Raw genomic sequence first — 22,279 nt, 5'->3', positions numbered from 1 at the left:
TTAAAGTGAAAAAACAGTGGGGAATACTCTCTAATTGCCAAAAGGCCAAAAGAAAAGAAAATAACGGCATTTTACAGTATATGAGCACGAAAATAGTATAATATAAAATAAATTATATGTAGAAAAATATATACCTAATGAAAATTGATAGTAAAAATAAAAATAATAAAAAAAAATTAAAATAATAAAATAAATAAAAACAACAAAAAAATTAGTATGACAAAACTGCAAATGTAATAGTATAATTAAAAGAATATATACATATATAGTAATAAACTTGCTATGAATAAATATAAATAATCATTATTTAACATGATTTTTCTACTTAATTCAGCTTTGGATTAATATTGGGTAGTCGAAAAAGTCTTTTCGTATTTCTAATCAAACTTCAACTTATTTTTTTTTATATTTATACTAATAAATAAACAACTGCCAAATTTCGTAAAGAGGCGTCCTCAAAGGATTCCGACCGTTTAGTTTGTATAGCGCCAATAATATTTTATATTCGTTCGATATCGGCGGTGCCGACAAATGAGTAGCGACACCTAGTTCGTATACTGTGCCGCCACTACACCCGAGTAGCCAACTGAGGACCCATACGGTTCATAGAAGCGCAAACAGGCAGTATTACTCTCATTCTGATCGAAAAATGAGACGAGTGGTCGCAGTACTGAAACCTGGAAAATCAGTCAACAAAGGGGAGTCCTATCATCCGATAACTCTCCTCTCACTAATAGTGAATACACTTGAAGAATTGCTACTCCCCCGATGTTGTTGTTGTTGTAACGGCAGAATTCTGCCGAGTTGACAGTCCTTGGCCGGATAAAAATCCGCGTCCGTTCCGGTTTTCGTAGACCCGACTGTCGTGGGAACGGGTTACTAACCCGATCTTCACATACCACTTGAGCATAGCAAACCACCAACGAAAAGTGCACAGCACTATTATAACACTTAGCGTCATAAATGGCCAAATAGTTCACGACGTTAACCAAAAACCACCATGCGAGAGGACGATCTTCGTAGCGTTGGACTTGTCAAAAGCCTTTGCCATAGTCAATCACAGAACGCTACTTGAGGATATCGAAAAATCTGCGCTCCCTCCAGGACGGTAGAGGTGGACTGTGAACTACCTGAGCGGTCGACAATCATCCGTACTGTTTCGAGGCAAAAACTATAAATTAAGGAGAATTAAACTGGGGATTCCGCAGGGAGGTGTCCTCTCTCCGTTGCTGTTTAACGGATCCTAACACTCTCCCCCACTAAATCCACTGTGACCATATTCACAAACTGCACCGACTATCAATAACCCTAAGATTTTAGGTATGACATTCCGCAGCCTGTACTCCTGCACTCCTCACACGACCGCGATTATTGTCAAAATACAGAGCCGCAATAAAATTCTCAAGTCGCTGGCCGGCAGCACATGGGGAAAAGACAAAGAAACGTTGTTGGTAACATACAAGGCAATCGGTCCCTCGGTTCTTAACTACGCCGCACCAATACAGACATATAACAGTACGCTCTCGTCCGTCAATCTGCGCAATAGAGGAGATTTAAATGTCTTATCCCTTCCAGGTAGTAACACCTAGCCGGTGGTTCCGCGGGAGAGCCTTGAGTTGAGAGTAGGATAGGTTTAGCAGATTAAAATTCCGTACTCCGGCTATCGCTGCTGCCCCTTACTAAAACAAAAAAAAAAAAAAAAAAAACTCTGCACTACAACGCGATGCCTCTTCATGTCTCCAGTTGAACATTTGCACAGTGAGGTCGGCATACGTCCAGTTAAGGAGTATAGTAAAGCATTTCCTGCTGGGCTGCTTTCATAGAAATGGATGTGTGTGAATTTCATTATGTGTACGTACATATGTATGTATGTTAGGCACTTTACTAACGACTTCAATTTGCAAGAAGTTGATCTCAAGAAAACCACCTCTGCTAAGGGCCTATAAGAACGGACAAAAATTTCAAAGTGCGGTTCGTCGTTTTGACCGATCAATCAGCTTAAGCGACGCCAAAGTAACGGTAACCCTTTAAAAAACTAAAGTTAATTCATGATTTAGTTCATATGCACTGTCAACCATCATGCATGCACTAGCTTCATTAAGTACTTGGACTAACAATTACAAACCTCTTTTTAATCTCCTCTGCTTCTCTTTAATTGAAATAAAAAAAAATTTATATTGCAGTTTTTTCTCACAAAAATTCGATTATGCATCATAATTATTTAATGGTATTTAAAAATCCCATCGAATCAAACAAACACAAAGCCAATACAAAACCAACATAAAGCAATGAACTATTTAACCCTTGTGCGCACACATTACAACCGCACGCCTTCACCCCAAGACACAAAAATCGTGACTCTGTCAGAGGTGACAACAAAAAGTCGGTGTGGCACCATTCTGCAAATTCACATAAATACATCCAAACACTTTTACACATACTCGCATGAATAAGCAAGCATTCATGCGAATTCATGTACAAACATGTATGAGAGGGTGTTGAAAGCATTGAAAATGCCAGCTGTAAAACAACAAAAAATAAATAAAAGTGAAATAATGAAAACCAAAACAACGGCATGTGAATAGCTAACGGTAACGCCCGCATTAAAAAGTGCAAACATTCATTCAGTGCATTGGCAGCTACCTGGTTCATTGACCCAACTGGCGAGCTGTCGAGGGGTGTTTGATTTCTATCAGCGGGCGTTTACAAAGCACGATTGCGAATACCGACACTTTGCGGGAGGCTGTTAGAAGGTGTGTTGGAGGGGGTTAAGGTGCGGTAAAATTATGTTAGGGATCGCTGGCCTCAAGCTGTGTCGTAATTGAAGTTGCGCTATGTTAGTTAATAGTTGAAGAGAACATGCTGCCTTAAGCTGTTGCTAGTGGTTGGTGAGCAGCGTCTGTTGAGTGCATTAGTTTTCAGAAAGGCACTGTAAAAAATTGAGAGAGTGAGAATAGAGATGCCAAAAAAAGACTGTTTCGACAATATTACAAGAAAAATGTCGCAAAAAGTATCAAAAACTGCAACGAGCATTTAATATAGTTCGAATGATCCGAATATGTACGGGTAACTGGCTAACAAACCCTCGCTTCTATTGACAAATAAGTGGGACAGTCAATTTCCATAAGATTCTCTTGTGGCGAATTGTTTAACAGCAAAATCGTTCGACATTGGCAGGAATCCGTTCCCACGACTACGTAACAGGAACGGGCCAAGGACTGTCAATTCGGCAAATTTGGCCGCTACAACAACAGGAACATATATTATTCATTTGGTGTCAGGTCCGGACTAAAAGTTGGAGGCATAAGGACATTTTACTAAGCTTCCGCAGCTTCTGGCTTATCACTGTCGATGTGGATGGCTCTTGAGGTTTGATCGCCGCTCAAGGGGAATATTAGTGCCCGTCTTTCAAGCAGTGTCACGTCTTTCTTTTCAGAAGTAGCAGCCATCAAGTTCGCAACAAATGTAATTTTTCGAAAAACGGCTTATTTTAGTTTCACTTGAGTTCGCTTACTATGAACGGAAAGGTAGTCAGGACTGCATGACCTCACTTGCAATAGTATCAAACTAATTCCATATTAAACTTGTCTTACCAGGCCACAGAGGAATCATTGGAAAGTTTAAAGTCGACGAGGTGCAAGAAAAATCAGCCAAACGAAATTGCCATCAGGAAGTGAAAGAACCGGAACAGGCATACATACGGGTGTTGGATCCATGGGTTTTTTGCAAGCTCCACAAGCACTTGTAGGGTTGCGAATGCTTTCGGGCAAAGTGTGGAGTGGAAAATGTCTATTGAACTGCTAACTCTTAGCCCTCGGATGTTCTGGGGAGTCCCTATTGATGTGTATGACCTTCGTGGATGGATCGAAGCTCAATCAAAGATTTAGTCAATAAATTCTTACTTCAGACTGCCCGACTACGACCAAGTTCGCGGCAGAGGTATGTAGTTCTCCGAAATACGTCTTATTTGAGGAAGATATGCATCTTGAGTTCGCTGTGGAATGTCAAAAATCTATGAACTGCTGGTTTACAGCCTCCGGAGCTCCTGGCGAGTCCCTCCCTATTGATGTGTGCGGGTGGACTTCGTATTCCTGGCGTCATACAAGCTGTGTTCCAAAGTAAACAGGAATTTTTGAATCTAGCGCCCCCTGGTCCCGCCATCTATGTATATGTCGACTGGTGCGTTAGAATCTGCTATTTTTATCGATTGTTCAGTGAGAATTTCATGACATTTCATTGATTTGGAAGTGAAGTTATTGCGTTTCAAGTGTCAGTATGTTTGTGTTTTCATTGCGAAAATGAGCTTCAAACAAAGAGCCAACACTAAATTTTGTTTTTAAAATTGGTAAAACTTTTACCGAAATGTTTCAATAGAAAAACAAGTTTATGGCGATGATTGCCGGAGCATAGTACACGAATGGTTTCAACGTTTTCAAAGTGGTTGTGAGGGTATGAACGACCACCAACATGTGGGCCAATCAAAATCCGTGATCACCGGAATTGCGATTTACTCCTTTAGGCGTTCTAATGGTTGACAGTATAGGTACGTATTAAGAGTTTGAACATAGGAGAAAAGTTCATAGTAGATGATTTTTCGTCAATCCCAACGTATTTTTCAAATCGAATATTTAACGGTAAATCATAAATTTATATATGGCAAGCCTACAGTTGTCTGAACAAGATTGTGCTGCATATCAAAGAGAAAACTCGCGAGAATGCACTGAGCAGCAAAAATGCAGCGGCAGCCACTGCAGTGTTATCCTTAACAGTCGCTAAAGTTGTGGAAGAGCAAACTGTTAAACCAACGGCTCTAAGCAGAAAATGCATAAGAGTATAAATGCACCTGGAGCTGGTGCAGAAGTGAGTGAACTATATTCCTTTTGACTTCTGGAAACGTCAATTGCAGCAATTGTGGCCAGGCGTGACGTCATCACGCAGCCATACAAATATTACTTGCTTAGATATATTTATGTATGTAAGTTTGTGCATATACATGTTTGTGTGTATGTATGTTTGTATGTGTGACTGTGTTACATACATATACATATGTATTTGCTGATTTGTGTATATGCCTAAGTACTGTACTGCTTGTTCTAAGGGATTTCGCATTGTAGTTGCACGAAAATTGCATTATTGCCACATGTCCTAGTTTGTGCGTGGCGTGGAGCGGCGCAGCAATTAAATGGCGTTGGATTACAGAAAATAATACGTGTCTAAATGCAATTAAATATTTCGCACCAAATAACTAATTATATATTTATACACAGCAATAAATGTTTAACACGCAGCACACATACAAACACATACATATACATCTATTCAAACATAAATATATATGTACTTGTGCAACGTGCACGCATAGATCTCAGGCAGGCCGCACTGTCATGCAAATAGCCTGAAAGTATGCAACACAACACGTCAATGCACGTTGGCATGCTGTGCCCTTCTATGAGGCTATGGCCCAGCATAATTTGACCTAGATTTATGCGTGCTGACAGGAACCTGCCATACGCAAGCTGAGATACATACATATACATATATATGTATATATATATTTATGTACTTAAATATATGTTTGTGTCTGTGTATGTTTGTATATACATACTTGTGTGTGTATAGGCGCGTTGGCGCTCTATGTTTACTAGTCGAACACATCGCCTGAGTGCTTGTTTCATTTATTTAACCTTTCACAGGCTGCCATACACCTTTGCCCATACATTGGACGTTGCTTGTTGTTATTGTATAAGGGCCGTTACCGCACAATTAATGCCAGTTTGTTGAACAGCATGCAACAGCGCAGTAATGCCAACGTCATGGTGTAGTGACTTTGCTCGGCATCGGGCATCGTGTCATGTTTTGTTAATTCGTTTTACCTTTATTCGTTTGTATATGATTTTTGCATAGCACGTTTTATTCATCGTGTGCGTTTTCGGTGCGAAAAGGCGGCCAAGGTGCTGTGTGCTTCGAATAGGCTGGCATTCATTCGGTGTGGCATGCTTTTAGGCGTGCAGGCCAACCAGTGTGGCTATTCAATAGCTGCTCCCTCAATCTATTTTTGGTATTTATGTTTTCTAAGTTTAGTAAGTCGGTTAGGGTTGAGTGCTTCAGTGGTCACTAATCCTTTGCAATTTACATAAATTTGATTTGATTGTAGATAAAGTCATGGACTTAAGTTAAGCTCACTTAAATCGACTTAAGTTAGTGCATTAAAATCCGATATCTTATACCTCCTGGTGCATAAAAGCGGTTAAGTTTTTTTTGCACGACGGTCTAAGATCAAATTAAAATTTGAACGGATTGTCCTTAAATAAAAGAAGATATTTTTAAAAAATTATCCACGGTTTGCGCTAGATATTTCACTGTATGCGCCGGTGGCAGACGGACGCAGACAGATGTCTCCGGGATCTTGTATCTTTTAGTAAATAAAACCATCTCGGTTTTATATGGATTGATGGCGAGACCTCTTTCGACTGCCCAATTTGTTACGACGCCTAAAGTCCTTGACTGCGTCAACGCGTACACGGTATTCAGGAACTTACCTTTGACCATAAGTGCTACATCGTCTTCATAGGTAATCACCTGACATCCACGATCCACAAACATTTTGAAGCAGGTCGTTAACGACCAGGATCGATAGAATAGGAGATAGAACTCCACCTTGAGGGGTTCCTCTACTCAGATTTTGTTGAATACGGCATTTCCCCATTTCGTTTTAATCACTCTGTCGTATAGAAGGTTGAATGTGAAGTGTTTGAGGTTTGAATAAACCCCAAGACCATCCAGAGAGTAATGCTTCCGGCAGGACGTTACTAAAAGCTACCACAATATCAAGGAAGGTCCCAACAGCGAATTACTTCACCCCTTCTGCGCCTTCTTATGTAACAGAACGTCAGTCTCCCCAGAGTTTTTAGTATGAAGGAGGCGAATTTGATGGACCTAAAGTCCTTGACCATAACGTAAGAGCCCTCCCAGTTTTCGGTATGAACGTAACTCTAACTCTTCCCCAGGCCCCCCGATTATAACACAGTCTTATGCAGTTTGCATAGATAGGTGCATGACATTGTTGCATGACACCTTTACAGCCTGCTGCAGATGCGCTGGTATGATGCCATCCGGTCCTGGGGTTTGAACGAATTGATCGAACAGGTTAAGTACCGTCGACAAAGGCCGCGCAATGATCTTGCAGCACTCCGAAAGATATCCCCTCAGAGAACGTATTGCTTGCGTAGTGAGCATAAAGAAGAATACGCAGCGCATCTTCACTGCTTAGGGTACATTTCCCGTTTGCTTCCTTAGGATAACCCGGGGAGACAGCGTTCTTTGCGAGAATACGCCTGAACCTAGAGGCCTCATGATAGTCCTCTATTTTTTCGCAGATGCTGAAGACTTCTTTGACTTTCTTTACTCGAACTTGTATATTGCAAGTCCCATTTTATACAACGTCCTGTCCTCAGTTGACCTACTTCTACGGCCTTGTTGCATAAACGTCTAAAGAACGCTCTGATTTCCGAGAGTTTTACAGTCCACCAGAGAGGTTTCTCTCTTCCTTTCGGTGAACAGGAGCTCTCCAGGTCAGTTAATACGCCGAGCTGAAGACTTCGACTCAGCCATCCACTGTGTCGGTGGTGAACAATGAGTCTACCCCCGCGCGCTTAACAGAGTTTATCGGAGTCTCTTGGAGTCTCTTGCGATACTCTTCCTAATTTGAATTACTAGGATTTCTAAAAAAACATTCTAGACAGACATTCTTGAACTGGACTGGGCCCGATATATCTCTGATCAGATATGAAGTGATCGTCAAGGACCCTCCAGTTTGAGACCAGTGGAGCAATTCCGTTTGAGTTCAGAGTGAGGTAAAGAACATTTTCACTGCCTGCAGTCACGAATGTAGCAGAGCAGAGATTACAAATGAACAGGTTTTCGCTAACATTGAAATCAAAGAGCGACTCACCTCTGTTAATAGTGTCCGAGCTGCTCAAGATTGATTGCCGCGAGTTGACATCGGAACCAATGATGAAAACAGTTTCTCTTCTTGATGCTTCGGCCAAGGTCTCCCTCAACAATACAGAAGGGTGTTCTACCATATCGTCGTATGGCATCTATGCAGAGTTTAACAGGAAATTTCCAGTGTCGCACTCCAACTTTTCAGTCACCATATCAGCTTTACTGAAATTAGGTTAAAGAAATACCATTAATTCATTTTGGACTATAATACAGACTTTGGTTCTACCTGCATTGTTGGTCGCCAACAGCTTATTACAATTCGTCTTCAATCCAGAGATGCCGTTACTAGTTAGTCGCGGTTTTTGGATCAGGACGACATCGGCTTCGCCTTGTTTTAGACGAAGCAGTGTATTGGCGGAAGCCGCCTCAAGAAGAAGGCCCACCTTTCAGAGATTAAGCGAGTAATATTCATGCATATTCTCTGCACTTTTTACGAGTCTCTCAACACCATGCAATGTACGAAAATACACACCTGAGTCCCTATGAAAAATTTGTAAAAAAAAAAATTAAAAATTTTTCAGCTTATTTCTCATTCAAGTCGCTTGTGAGAATTAACAAGTTGTTAAAACATCAAGTCACTGAAGCTCAAAAACTCCATGACACAAATAGAATTTACTATCAAAAGCACGCCTCATTGCATACAATAATTAAGCAAATGGAAAGCAAATTATCCGAAGCAGTTTCCCCAAGCACATTAAATCCCTGAGTGAATTTGCACTCCCACTTGAAATTATATGCCTTGGACAAGAGGGGGCGAATTGTAAATAAAAAGCAGGTCAAAAAACTGTGCTGACATTCCTTTGATGCATTCGTCATGCATACCGTCGCGTCGCTTTACTGTCCGAAATGCGCTGCGAGCGTGACATGAATTCTTCTGCATCTGTATTTCCTACTTTTTATCTGATCGGCTCAGCCTCAACCAGCAACGCAATTCATGGCGCGCTAACCCATTTAGGCGCTGTAAAGTAAGCATTGCTTGTAACATAAAACCCTAAAGGCGAATAAGTAGATGGCAGCATGCAATTCAGTCAAATGACCCACCTTTTGCAATGCTACCAGGTTTGGGGTCGAGGTAATGCTAATTCATATAGACATCAGCGTTCGTTAGTGAGGTGGAGTATCTTAATTAAATGGTGGGGGGAAAAGAAAAACAATGCGACTAAGCAGCATAATAACTGCAAGCAATTATGTTAGAGAGATGACATCGGAAGAAGATTGGAAATATATATTATATTACAATATCTGAAGATAAGTATAACAGAGAGTTGTGTCTTCTTTATAAATTTCAGTGTGGACTTTAAATAAATATTTTTTCGATTGGAATCTGTCTATGCCTCTGTCCTTGTTTTGTATTGAGTTTACAACTGCGCGCCAGCCGATCTTCCTGTTCGCTGTTTCGCTGCAGATTCCAACTATAGTCAAGTCCTTCTCCAACTGGTCTTTCTAACTAAGTGGAGGTCTTCATCTTCCTCTGCTTCCCCCGGCAAGTATTGGGTCGAATACTCCCAGAACTGGACGTTCCATCGACTGTGGTATTTGCCCTTACCGAAGTGCAAAGAACCATAAATCTTCCGCAGAACCATTCTCCCGAAAACTGGTAAAGCCGACTCGTCGCATGTCGTCGTCCATGCCTCTGCACCATATAGCAGAACGGGGATGATGAGTGACTTGTAGAATTTGGTCATGATTCGTCGAGAGAGTTTATCCAATCCGGAGAAAGTAGAACTAATAGCGCGGTTGTTATGGCCAATGATATCGATGTCATCGGCGTACACCCATAGACTCACACTTAAAAAATATTGTTACTTCTCGAAATATTTTCTCTATGAGTAGATTGAAGAAGTCGCACGATCTGGAATCATTTTCTGAAACATCGATTTTTATCGATCGGCTCGAAGATGTTCCTGATCCTGACGGATCTTTTGATATTGATTAACGCCAGCTTAAAGGAGGGATTGAGTCATGTTTAGGAGTTCACGTAAGTGAGGAAAGTTCTCTGAGCGTCATTCATTTTGAAGTGACCAGAAACGTTTCTTTTATTTATGGCGCAATCAGCTCACGGACCGGTCTTAGATCAAGTATCCTCTGGGTAGCCAAAGAACGTCCGTTTGAAGGCGAGCTAAAGTAAATGAATATTGAATGTCTGCTAGTCCCATTAATGCCTATAGTTGTTTCAATATCAGGATAGCTCACATGACGATCTTGCAATATCCTTACCTGAAATTCGTTTTGAAGTAATCTACGACCTCGATTGAATACACCATACCATCGATTAACACTGGTCTTTGATGGAGCTTCATCGTCAAAAATTTAATTAAGTTCATCTATTCATCTATCCACTTTAATAGTAAATCCACATTGGAAGTAGAATAATCTCGCGAAAATGTTCGTGATTTAATTCCTATTTTGGTCGAGAAGAATTTTTTAAGTTACTGTAAATAACACAAGTAGCGCTCGTACGTCAAAACGTTCTGAGGATGCGGAATATAAAAAATGTCAAACCCTACCATAAATTAGTCAGGTTCCAGACTACAACACTAGGGTTGAAAAATTCAGATATATAAAAGACAACCTATGTATGGGAAGCGTCCGGTTATAGGGACTGTCCGTAATGGAAAATTTCGTTGTACACGCAAAAAATTCGTTGGCTTGATTTTCAAAAGTGTATATAACCCTTCAATCGGCAAAGTTGACGGGATTTCTCGAAGTCAATGGCCTGTAGGAGGCCATGCTCACTGAAACCAGTACTATTGTCTAGAAGAAGACGTCCATTTCTAGAGGTGAGGTTCAGGTTACTATATTCGCAGCACTTTTAGAAAGCTACAGTTATCTAGGGCAATTCTAGGAAGGACACCAATTGTTGTAGCAGTACTCATGGCGAAAAGTTATTAATTTAAGCATATGCCTATGGGCTCGCTGTGACCTACGATTGCACCTATTAAACGCCTGCAGCACCCACACCAGCCGTGCTTTTTTCTATGCGCCAGTCGCCTCCCTCCCTATGCCTGTACTCACGCTTACCTACTGCTATTGATAACGCTGTCTGTAGCCTTATTGGCGCAGCCTGGGCTGGTCGGTCGCTCATAGCCATTGTGGTTTAACGCATTGATTTTTATTGCCAACGTTGTGAAAATGCCCTGTCGCGCTGTGCACATTCGCTCACACATAATTTACATACATCTCAATGTATAGTATCTGTGTCCGTTGGTTTTGTTTTTGTGTCTGCCTTGCCGAGCTCTATGCGTTGGTGTGTTGTTGTTATTTTTATTGCCATTACTCTTCTAGTTAACTGTTGTTTGTTGGCTTTTGTATTGTTGTTAATCCATTTTGTTCACGTAATTGTAACGGTAGCTGGCTGTGTGCGCCTATAAGTATACTATAGCTGAAATGGCGCTGCTGTCACGGGGTCTGGTGTTCGGGTTTGGTACTTATTGGTATTTTTAATTTGTATGTTGTTATTTTTGTTTGTCGGTATTTGAGTTTTTACGCCTTTGCCGCTGCCGCCGCCATCTTTGGCGGTTGTTTTTTTAGTGGCTGCTGCTTTTTATGGCTCGTGCTGCTATTTTCATAGCTGGCAGACAGTCAGATAGACATCGGGTTCAATGAAGTTAACATTTTAGCAATATACACATACATATACACACGCTGACTGCAAATCTCCACATTGAGAAGGAGGCATGAGCCCATTCTCGGGGTTTTTGAAGTTGCCAGATGTTTTGAATTATAATTATATAAATTTTTTTTTCTTACCGATTCACGGCTACTATTAGCATCACCTCATAAGGCCTTAAGAAACTCGCCGAAACTTTATCGGAAATATCTGTTATCGTTGTTGGATAATTAACAGGTGATTTAACCAATAGGTGGCCAGCAGTGATGTTTCTTCTTCTACTTTATTGGCGTAGACGGTTATAGCCGAGTTTACAACAGCGCGTCAGTCGTTCTTCCCTTTCACTGCCAATTGGAGACAGCTAGTTCCTTTCCCACCTGGTCTTTCCAACGGAGTGGAGGTCTTCCTCTTCCACGGTCTCCCACCGTCGAATACTCTCAGAGCTCGAGTGTTTCCATCCATTTGGTCGAGATGACCTAGCCAACGTAGCCGCTGTCTCTTTATTCTGTTGTCGTTGTCCATGCCTCTGCACCATACAACAGGACGGGAATGATGAGTGACTTATAGAATTTTGGTCTTTGTTCATTGAGGGAGGACTTTACTTCTCAATTGCCTACTCAGTCCGAAGTAGAAGCTGTTGACAAGAGTTATTCTGCGTTGGATTTTTAGCCTGACGTTGTTATTTACGACTTCGAAGTTATGACTGTTAACATTGACATGGGAGCGAAGTCGCAAGTGTGATGACTGTTTGACAGGAGATATTTTGTCCTATCCTCCTTCACAACTAGACTCGATTTCCTATCCAGTGTGGAGAGATCAAAGCCAATGGCGCGGTTGTTGAGGCCGATGATAACAACATCATCGATCAGCGAATTGATGCTGGATCACAACAGAATCGATCCATTTCTGAAGCGGGTGTTTACGGGTGATGAAAAGTGAGTCACCTACGACAACGTCAAACGTAAACAGTCATTGTCGAATCACAGTGAGCTGGCGTATTCGCTGGTTAAATCAAAATTGACAGGTCGGGACTGTTTTGAGGAAAAATTTTCAACTCGGATCGATACAGTCAATAATTAGACCGTCTGAAGAAAGCTATCGCCCGGAAGCGCTCAGGATTGACCAATAGGAGAGGAATTTTGTTCATTAGAACAATGCCAAGCTAAGCTTGCTAAGGGAGCTTGGTTGAGAGGTTCCAATGCATACGTCTTATACTTATTGACCAAATTTGGCAGCAAGTGATTACGACGTGTTCTTGTCTAGTGAATAAATTGCCACAAGAGCAGATTATAAAAATATACTCTCTCTGATAGAGACAAAAGTGGCGAGGTAAGTGACATAACCTTTAAAATGACAACAAGTTATTAAAGAAAACAATGCTTATTGTACCAAAACCAGATGACTCGAACTATGATAAATATAAATTGCATATTAATATAAAAAATAATAAATCTTGAAGTCATTTTACGATTTAAATTTTTAATATGTTTTTTCTATTTCAGTTTGATAAGTGAGCTAATTAGTAGAATTCCAAAATTTGTGAATAAACTAAACAATTTTGATACAATTAAAAAATCATTCAGTAAATCTAATACATCTGGTAACTCGTAAAATCATCACCTTCTATCATGCCATCACCCAACAATGCTAGTTGACGAAAACAGAATGCAGCCACCAACCACACCGAAATTTCTCATCTCTATTTATTTAGAGTTATGTCTGTATGTGTGTACATATCAAAATCTAAATCCGATGCACAACAAAAGCAGACATGGCATAAGCGTAAATGGAAAACAACAATAGTTGTGGTGTAAGTGTATTAGACACGGGCCGACAGCACTGACAATGGATGAACATCAGGGTGTGTCACTTTGAGGTCCCTCTTTTTAAAGTAAAGAAGTCAAACATGTGAAGGTGATGAAAAGTATGTACGAGTAAGTACGCTAAAATGAGTACTTCTTATAATTGTTAGGTGACTGTTCGTAACTTTCCGTTTTCCTTATAAAGGACAAAGAAAAATGTTTTTTTTTACTCTGAACAAGGTTAATATAGTTTATCACGAAGTTTGGAAATCAGAAGAAAACGTCGGAGACACATGAGTTATCACAGGAGCTCAGTCGACTAAGCCATGTCGGTCTGTTCGTCTGATAGTCTGTACATGTGTGAACTGGTCCCTCTGTTTTCGAGACATACATATGACAGTTCGTGTGGTCGCGTAGTCTTTGAGATATCACTTTGAAAATTTTCACGCCTTCCTATTCAATCCAAGAAGCAGGTTATTTGTCGGAACCGCCGATATCCGGTCACTACCATATAAGTATTGTAGCTGCCATACAGACGGAATATCAAAGTTAAGTTCTTAGATGGCAGACCATTTTACTTGACAATATATTTTAAAAGAACTTTATTATTTTCCAAGGCAATGTTACTAAATATACATAAGTATGTATACCTATTAAGCCAGAACCGGACCTCTTCGCTGCACAAAACGTCGGATCTTCTTGGAACATTTCAAGAACCCATTAAGCAAAGCGATGTCGTTTGGGAACGTCAAACAACTTTAGTTTTTCCACAAGCTGTATTTCGTAAGCTCTCAATTTAAGATCTGGACGTAAAATGCTCCGAGTCGTTCCATATGACAGTCCAATTTGCAGCGAACGCCGGTGAATCGACTCTCCATAGTCATTGTGTATACACTCAGCCACTTCTTCTTCTTGTTTTAACAGATGAATACAATCAGAAAATATCTCTTTTTCTTATTAAGTAACTTAAATTTGATTGTCATACCTAAATATAGTATGATACACCCTAATGCATGCATACATACGTACATGTAGAAGCTGCGACTAGAGCGGATGTGACAATGAACGAAGGAAACGCCAGTCTAACAAACCAACAGAACGACATAAGGACGACATGACCAACACTATACACTCAGCAACAAGGAGCACCAATTAAGAGCGCGATGACGTTGAGCTACGTAATTGTAGCACAAACGTAAAGTTCACATAGAAAAAATGTAGTGGCCCTATTGGAAGGCAGCATTGTGCAGATGGCGGCGCTACATTTGCAGCGAAAAGAGCGCAGCGTAACGTAATGTGGCCAAGTAAGAGAGGAGTTTAGCGCAAAGAGAGGACGTAACTAAAATGCTCTGCAAACCAGCACACACGTGCTAACAAACGCAACAAAGTCAGCATGCAACTTCGTAGCAGTTGCATGGCACGCACTCTTTTTCGTACATTTCATTCTCGTTGGCGCTTTGCTGTCTGCTGGGCCAAATAACGCCAACGTGAACGTGGAGCCGTGGAGCGTGTGTAAGTAAGCAGCATCACGAATGTGCCAGGCCAGCACGACCGAGACGAGCAGCGTATATAAAACGGCATATCAGCAGTGGCAGCGCTGTCATTCGCCGGCGGTGCTTACAAGCAGTGTGTATACAGTTTAATATAGGTGCGCGCAAAACGTCAATTCAACGAAATAAAACAAACGAAAACGTCAAATAAAAAAAGGAAAATAAAGCAGAAAAAACATATGTATACAAAACAAAGGGCGCTGGCAAACTCAGCTGTGGCTGCTGGTTGCAGTGCGTTCGCTGCCAAGTGACTTAAGTGCATAAAATCCAAATGTACATACTGCTACTTTCAAATTATAGCACACAAGCATACATACTTAAATAGCTAGTTATCAAGCAAAAATATTTTTGAATCAGCAAAAAAAAAAAATTTAAATCAGCAAAATAAATATTGTCGTGATTTTCTTTGTGTTTTGCTAAATACGCGCAGTTTGGTAGACACTGGAGGGTAGTTGTGCGGGAATTTCGTGCTGCCAGCATTGCTTCGAGATTAATTGTTTCATTATTATTGTTATTAATTTCTTGTGGTAAATTATAAACAACTGACTGGTGACTCGCTGTTATCGCTTTTGTTTATTGTTGTATTCTATACTTGGAAACATTTGGGCGCTGACGAGACGCTTCGCGTACATTTGTGTGCGAACAACGTGTGCTCCACTTTTGTATGTAAGACAGAGCAGCAGCAACAATATTTGATTGCAAGAGCGCAAATTAGCAGCATAACAAAAACAAAACTCAAGTGTAGGCATAAACAAACGGTTTTGCATTGAAAATATAACAATTAAAGCAAGTGGAGTGGCCTAAGTGTAAGAAGGTGTATTAAAACAATTAGAAAAAGGTGTGAAAAACTTTAAAAAGTGCTTTTTGTCAAGCATAAGCTGAGAAATATATTTGAGCGCTTAAAAAATTAAGTTAAAAATGGATACAGACAACAAAAAGCCTTTTAAGGTGAGTGCAATTTAATTATAATTTTATATAAAAAGCGGAGAACAATATAATTAAAGAAAATATATAGTTACAGATATGTAATATATACATATGTATAAATGCATATAAATATTTACATAAATAGCAGCTATTTTGTGCAAGTTTGATTTATAATATAATTTTGTTGTTGTTAATTTGGCATAAACACCCAATAAGAAGCTTACAAATGAGTTAAATTCTAATAAAAATGCTTACTTATCGCTATACTATGTAAGAAACTTTATAATCTGAAACAATGAACGTTATTTTTCATGAGTAAACATGTTTCGACTTGTAAAGTTTTTAACACAAAAATGTTAATAAGTTAAATTTTTGCTTATACAAATTTAAAAATAAATCAATTAACAAATTATATAGAAGCAATATCACTACATATGCAAATATATACTATATGTTATTTACTTTATTAATAAAAAATAAAATGCGCATAAACAATAAATATTTTTTTTWAATTTTTTTTTGATATTTTTTTAAATTATTTTATTTTATTTATTTTTGAATATTTTRTTTATATTTAAAATATTTGAATTTTTTTAACCTGTTTTTATAGCATATATTTCTCTTTTATATTTTTTTTAAATGAACTTAAATCAAAAAACTAAACCACAGCTCGAGTTCATGAACATGTGTCTATTTTTGGGCGTCTCACTAGTTTTAGACATATTCACTTGCTGTTGTCCTTAGCCACCGCTTTTGCTTCTGTTTTTATTGCAAACGTATATGTATGTATGTACATATGTATATACATACGTTTTTCATATTGAAAACTAGGTGAAACTGTATGTTTTCTTTTTGTGCACCCAATTCTGGCTTATTTTATTAGTGCTAGGTAGCTCTCTTAGCATTAGAAATTAAGAGCATTAGCTGTTATGCGTTTGCACTAAAGAGTATTGCGTCGATTTTAAATAATACTGTTACGCATTGTGCTATGAGCGAGAGTGAGTCTGTGTGTTATAGTTGCCATATAAATATTTTCCGAAAATCTTTTAAATTTTTTATTTGAATGAATATATTTTTTATAAATGAGAGAAAAAAGATCTACCTATCCTTTATATTTTTGCGGTTTATTTTTCATCATTTTCTAATATCTTTGTAACCCATAACTCTCTGGCAACACGCAGCGCCTTTAAAATACTGTTATTGTTCTGCTCTTGCTGGCATAATTGCTGATGTTATATTTTTTCCAAGTTTCTCACTACTGTTAATGTTTCTGAAATTGCTGTTGCGCAGCTGATAAAAGAGTCAACGCCCAACGACGAAATACTGCAAGAGACGACAGCGACAACAATCGAGAATCTTACTTCACAATGGACAATGACGTCGTTAATGCTGGCGTTGACCAACTGTCAGCGTCAATCGTATATACACATATGTACATGTATATAGATATATATGGCACTGTGGGTGCTCCATAGCCTCCCTTACACTATATTCCCAACGTAAAGCAAAGCGTATACTTCATATTTTAATGGTTTGTTTACTTTTTTATTTCGCTTTGTTTGCGCCCTTTAAAAGAATGGTTTATTCCAATTCTTGCGCATTGCTTTCATCCAGTGTTTGCGTGGCCATAAGTATGCGTGTGCGGTGTTATTTACACTTCAAAGGAAGCTTAGCAAGCGACGGAAATGACAGTAGTCGTTAAAGTTGCGTAGCACAGTGTACACATGTACACATGCACATATTATATATGCATGTATGCGTGTAGTCCGTGTTTGTCCGTAAGGGAAACCTGTTGTGGGCGGTAGTGACACGGAAAAGTAAACGAGCGCGACGAGTGTACTAACAATAGTAAATAGTGTGTGTATAACGCTATGTTTACACACCACACAGTCGTAAGCGTTGAGCTCACTAATTATCTGCATTTAATGTAGATTTAACATTCAAAGGCAATAGAAAAATGTCAGCAAATATCTGCAGTGTAAGTTGTAAGTACTCGAAATGACTGTGAATTTATTATCCTTCGAAAGAACATTCTTTTGCATTTATTTTTTGAAGATTATCTCTTCCAAATGTAGGCCACGGCTTCGTCTCAGATGGTACATCCGTTGAGTCAAATTTTCGATGACTCGTTCGGGCATTTCGACTGGTAACTGGCGAATGACACACATGACGTTTTGCTCCAAGACCTGAATCGAAGCGGGATTGCCCACATAGACTTCAAACTTTACATATCCCTACAATGAAAAGTCTAATCGTGTGATATCGTCAAATTTTCTGCTCACCGAAATGTTCTCTCAATAAATCCACTGATAGATGTGTTATGTGAAAAGTGGTGCCATCTTGTTGAAACCAAATCTCGCGCACATCACGAGGTCCAATTTCAGGCATCTACTAGTAGGTTATCAAGGTGCCATAACGGTCGCTATTGCCGGTTTCGTTCTCACCGACATCATTTCTAAAGAAATGTAGATCGATGATTCCACCGGCTCACAAACTACACCAGACCGTTTGTTTGATTTTTGTTTTGGATTCAGCTCTTGAAGCTCTTCAGGTTGCTCTTTCTCTCCAATGCGGAAATTTTGCTTTATTACATATCCTTTGAGCTGCAAAAGGAACCTCAAAGTTGCATAAAATTTGGCTCGAAAACCTCGGATCTTCTTGGATTTTCTCAAAAGCCCATAGGGCGAACGTTGTTCAGGCGTAAGTCTTTCTTTGACAAATTGCCAAACAATATTGAACAAAAATAGCATGCCAGTTTGACATGACTCACACGTGATCCGTTTATTGAAAAAACTACCTCTACTTAGATCACCCGTTCTCTTAGTGAGTAAGGCTTTCTATCGACCTACATAAATCAGCGAACATCTCCCAAATGCAATGCCCAGACATTAGGATGTTCTGTAAAATACTACCAAACCACGGCTGGTTTGCAGAGGCAAGCCAAAGATAAATAGAATTAAATGCACTAAGTTAATCTTGTCTTACTCGCATTTTCCTTTCTACCTTCTTCTTCTTTATTGGCGTAGTTACCGCTTACGCGGTTGTAGCCGAGTTTACAACAGCGCGCCAGTCATTCTTCCTTTTCACTGTTTGACGCCAATTGGAGATTCCAAGTGTAGTCAGGTCCTGGCCTTTCCAGCGAAGTGGAGATCTTCCTATCCTCTACTTCTCTCAGCAGGTATTGAGTGGAGTAGTCTCAGAGCTAGAACTTTTCATCCAATCGGGCGACATGTTCTAGCCAGCGTAGCAGCTGTCTTTTTATTCACTGAACTAAGCCAATGTCGTCGTATATCTCGTACAGCTTATCGTTCGATCGACTGCGGTATTCACCGTTGTCAAGCACCATAAATCTTTCACTCGAAAACTAGTAACGCCAGCTCATCAGATCTTGTCATCGTTCATACTTCTGCGCCATATATAATAGAAGGACGGGAATGGTGGGCGAAGGCAGCTTTAAAATCGACAAAAAGGTGGTGTGTGTCGACCTTGATCTCTAGAGTATCTTTCAAGGTTTGGCGCATGGCGAAAATCTGATCGATTGTAGATTTTATAGGTCTAAAGCTACACTGATAAAGTCCAGTCAGTTTGTTGACAGTGGGTTTCAGTCTTTTACGCAATACGCTCGATAGAATCTTATATGAGATATTGAAAAGAGTTATCCCATGGTAGTTGGCGCAAATTGTGGAAACTCCCTTTTTATGATGTAACCGAACTAGGACCATAATAATCACTATTAAGAGTCTGTTTACGAGGTAGTCGGCATGGCTGAAATGAGTATCCCTGGAAGGCGTTCAGGACTATCCCTCTAAAGCAAAACTGCTTAGGAAATGACTTATGCTTTTACAGTAACAATAGAGTGGAAGGTTACTCTTTGCGAAATAAATTGTCGCTTATCCAATGTTTTGGTTTTTCTTTTGTAGGCTAAGTATTTTTCTGACCACCCTTGTACATATAGAATATAGGCAGGCGCTAGTAAAGGAGAAAATAATCGTTTTTACCCGCACGTGTTGGCCAACTTTATTATATTAGCCACTATGCAAATAGACCTTTTTGAAATTTTGTACAGTTACTGGCATACATCTACACATACATACATATTCTAAGTTTGTAAAGGTGAAGTATGATTTATTATTAATTGTTTTGATTTATGTTTGTCTGTATGGGGAACTGTTTAGTTAATTCGATACACGTGTCTAAGATTGCTAGTAGAGAGAAAATTTGAAGAGGTGTGCCCCCGAAACGAAAACAGGCAGATGGAAAATTATTTTGTCATTGTGGATAGATATCATTACATTACGCATTTTGAGAATAAGGAGAGATGTCTTCTACACACAAGATAGTTGTAAACTAAGCGACTATAATTCAGAGCTTTAAGTCTTTTATGACAGGACTCTTAGGACCAGCAAGTCTTGTAGGAGTCAACATAGGGCCTTTACCATTAAGCTTTCACTTCCAAAAATCTTAAAAATAGTATCAGCTGAATGAAGAACATGCGAGCTGGATGCTGAGACTCAAAGTTTGATTAGATTAGCATAAAAAGTTGATAACAGGTACTTCACTTGGACAGCTTTAAACGCCGGCCATTTGTTTTACCTAAAAACTCCTATATGATAGATCGCTTTGAGACTTTGTTGAGACGGCTTATGCCAGTTTCGGCTATATTCTGTCGAGTTGAGAGTCCTCGACAGAATGAAAAATGTGGATTCGTTCCGGTTACGTAGACCGTAGATCGTCGTCGGAACGGGATTCTGCTATGTATACCGGTTCGCCAAAGATAGAACAGCGGTAATAATTTAACTCAGTCTTGCAAAGGGTGGTCAATGGAGGAAAAAAATGTCTTTTTGTTTCCATCACATCCTCATCATTACAACTTAAACAACTTGCGTCTGAGAAGATTTTCAGCATGTATGAATATTGGACAGTGTCCTGTGAGAACTCCTACCATTGCGATAAGCTAAGATTGATAGAGACCTCCTTATAGAAAACTCCACTTCCAACCTTTCCTGCAACTTTTTCCCAATCACATATCCCTCTCCTTTATATGAGCAGAGAAAAGGACGGCACGAATTTCCTCTGCGACGCTACAATTTTTTACAATTAGTAGTCGCAAGCCGTGCCACCAACGTTTTCTTGCTAATTCCTGCTTTATGAATTTTAAATATATATTTATTTATTTTTTAGTTGCTTTTCGTGGAAATCGAATTTCATACTTAATTATAAAGCTATATGAATTATAAGTTAAAAAAAATATAGCTTTCAGTGAAATCACAGTAAATAGTCGTGGGGTGTAGCCATACCGTTTACTAGCAACTGAACTAACAGTATACTGTTTTTTGCAGCTCATTATGTATTTGGTTGTTGTTTTTTTGTGTTGATTAAAATCGCATGCCTGAACGGGTTCTGAATGACTGTCACGGTTAACAGGATTGCGGGCGAAAGTTAAGTGGCAAACAAGGCAGTAAATAAAAGTAAAAAAGAAATAATATGAAAAAGTGTGTGTGCCCAAGTAATTGAGGTAAATTAAGAAACGCGTCTTGTATTTTTATAGAATTTAAAGCGGAGGAAATTTACTTGCTCAAATTAAGGTTGGTTTTTTGCTTGTTTGTTTTTTTAAATGCGAAGTATAGTATGTTCAATATAATTTGAAAGTTGAAGAAATATAAGGAATCACTCGAATGATATTGGACGTTTTTAGATGTTTTTATTTCCTTAAAAATTCTTTGTAATTTTGTGAACTTTAAAGTTAAGAAAGGAAGGTATTTTGGGAGTTGTGTAATTATAATCGAGAATAATCGATAAGTTTGCCATGAAGTTTGTGAGACACAAAAAGATCTGGAGTTTGTACACGCCTTTTTCTCCCTCAAAAGCTGCTTATTTGTTTGAATCGCCGCTATCGGAACCATATAGCACATAGCAGTCATACAAACTGACCGATCATAATCAAGTTCTGGTATGAAAAACTTTTTTATTTGACAAAATGTCATCATGAAATTCAGTATGGATTATTGTCTAAGACAGATCTACAACCGCTGAAGAAATTGTTCAGATTAGACTGCCAAAGCATATAGCTGTCATACAAATTGACCGATCATAATCATCATTATGGTATGGAAAACTATTCTATTTTGCAAGATATCTTCATAAAATTCAGTATGGATTATTGTCCAAGACAGTGCTAAAATTTCCGCAGAAATTGTTCTTATCAGGCTGTTATAGCACATAGCAGTCATACAAACTGATCGATCATAATCAAGTTCTGGTATGAAAAACTTTTTTATTTGACAAGATGTCATCATGAAATTCAGTATAAATTATTGTCTAAGACAGTGCTAGAATTTCCGCAGAAATTGTTCTTATCAAGCTGTTATAGCATATAGCTGCCATGC

General features: G+C 39.1%; 1 protein-coding gene across 1 annotated transcript in view; it reads left to right on the top strand.

Annotated features, from left to right (window-relative positions):
- Window positions 1-14,878: 14,878 nt before the first annotated feature.
- The window catches only part of LOC108978774 (DNA fragmentation factor subunit alpha-like), a 94,951-nt gene continuing 87,550 nt past the window's right edge, over window positions 14,879-22,279 (top strand). The window contains exon 1 of the mRNA XM_018949220.1: window positions 14,879-15,914. Coding sequence (XP_018804765.1) covers window positions 15,885-15,914 — 30 coding nt within the window. The 5' untranslated portion in view covers window positions 14,879-15,884. The remainder of the gene's footprint in view (window positions 15,915-22,279) is intronic.

The sequence above is a fragment of the Bactrocera latifrons genome, unplaced genomic scaffold, assembly GCF_001853355.1.
Source record: "Bactrocera latifrons isolate USDA-ARS-PBARC rearing strain unplaced genomic scaffold, ASM185335v1 scaffold_127, whole genome shotgun sequence".
Classification (NCBI taxonomy): Eukaryota; Metazoa; Arthropoda; class Insecta; order Diptera; family Tephritidae; genus Bactrocera; species Bactrocera latifrons.
The sequence above is the reverse complement of the archived record's forward strand: the minus strand, read 5'-3'. Positions and strand labels throughout refer to the sequence as shown.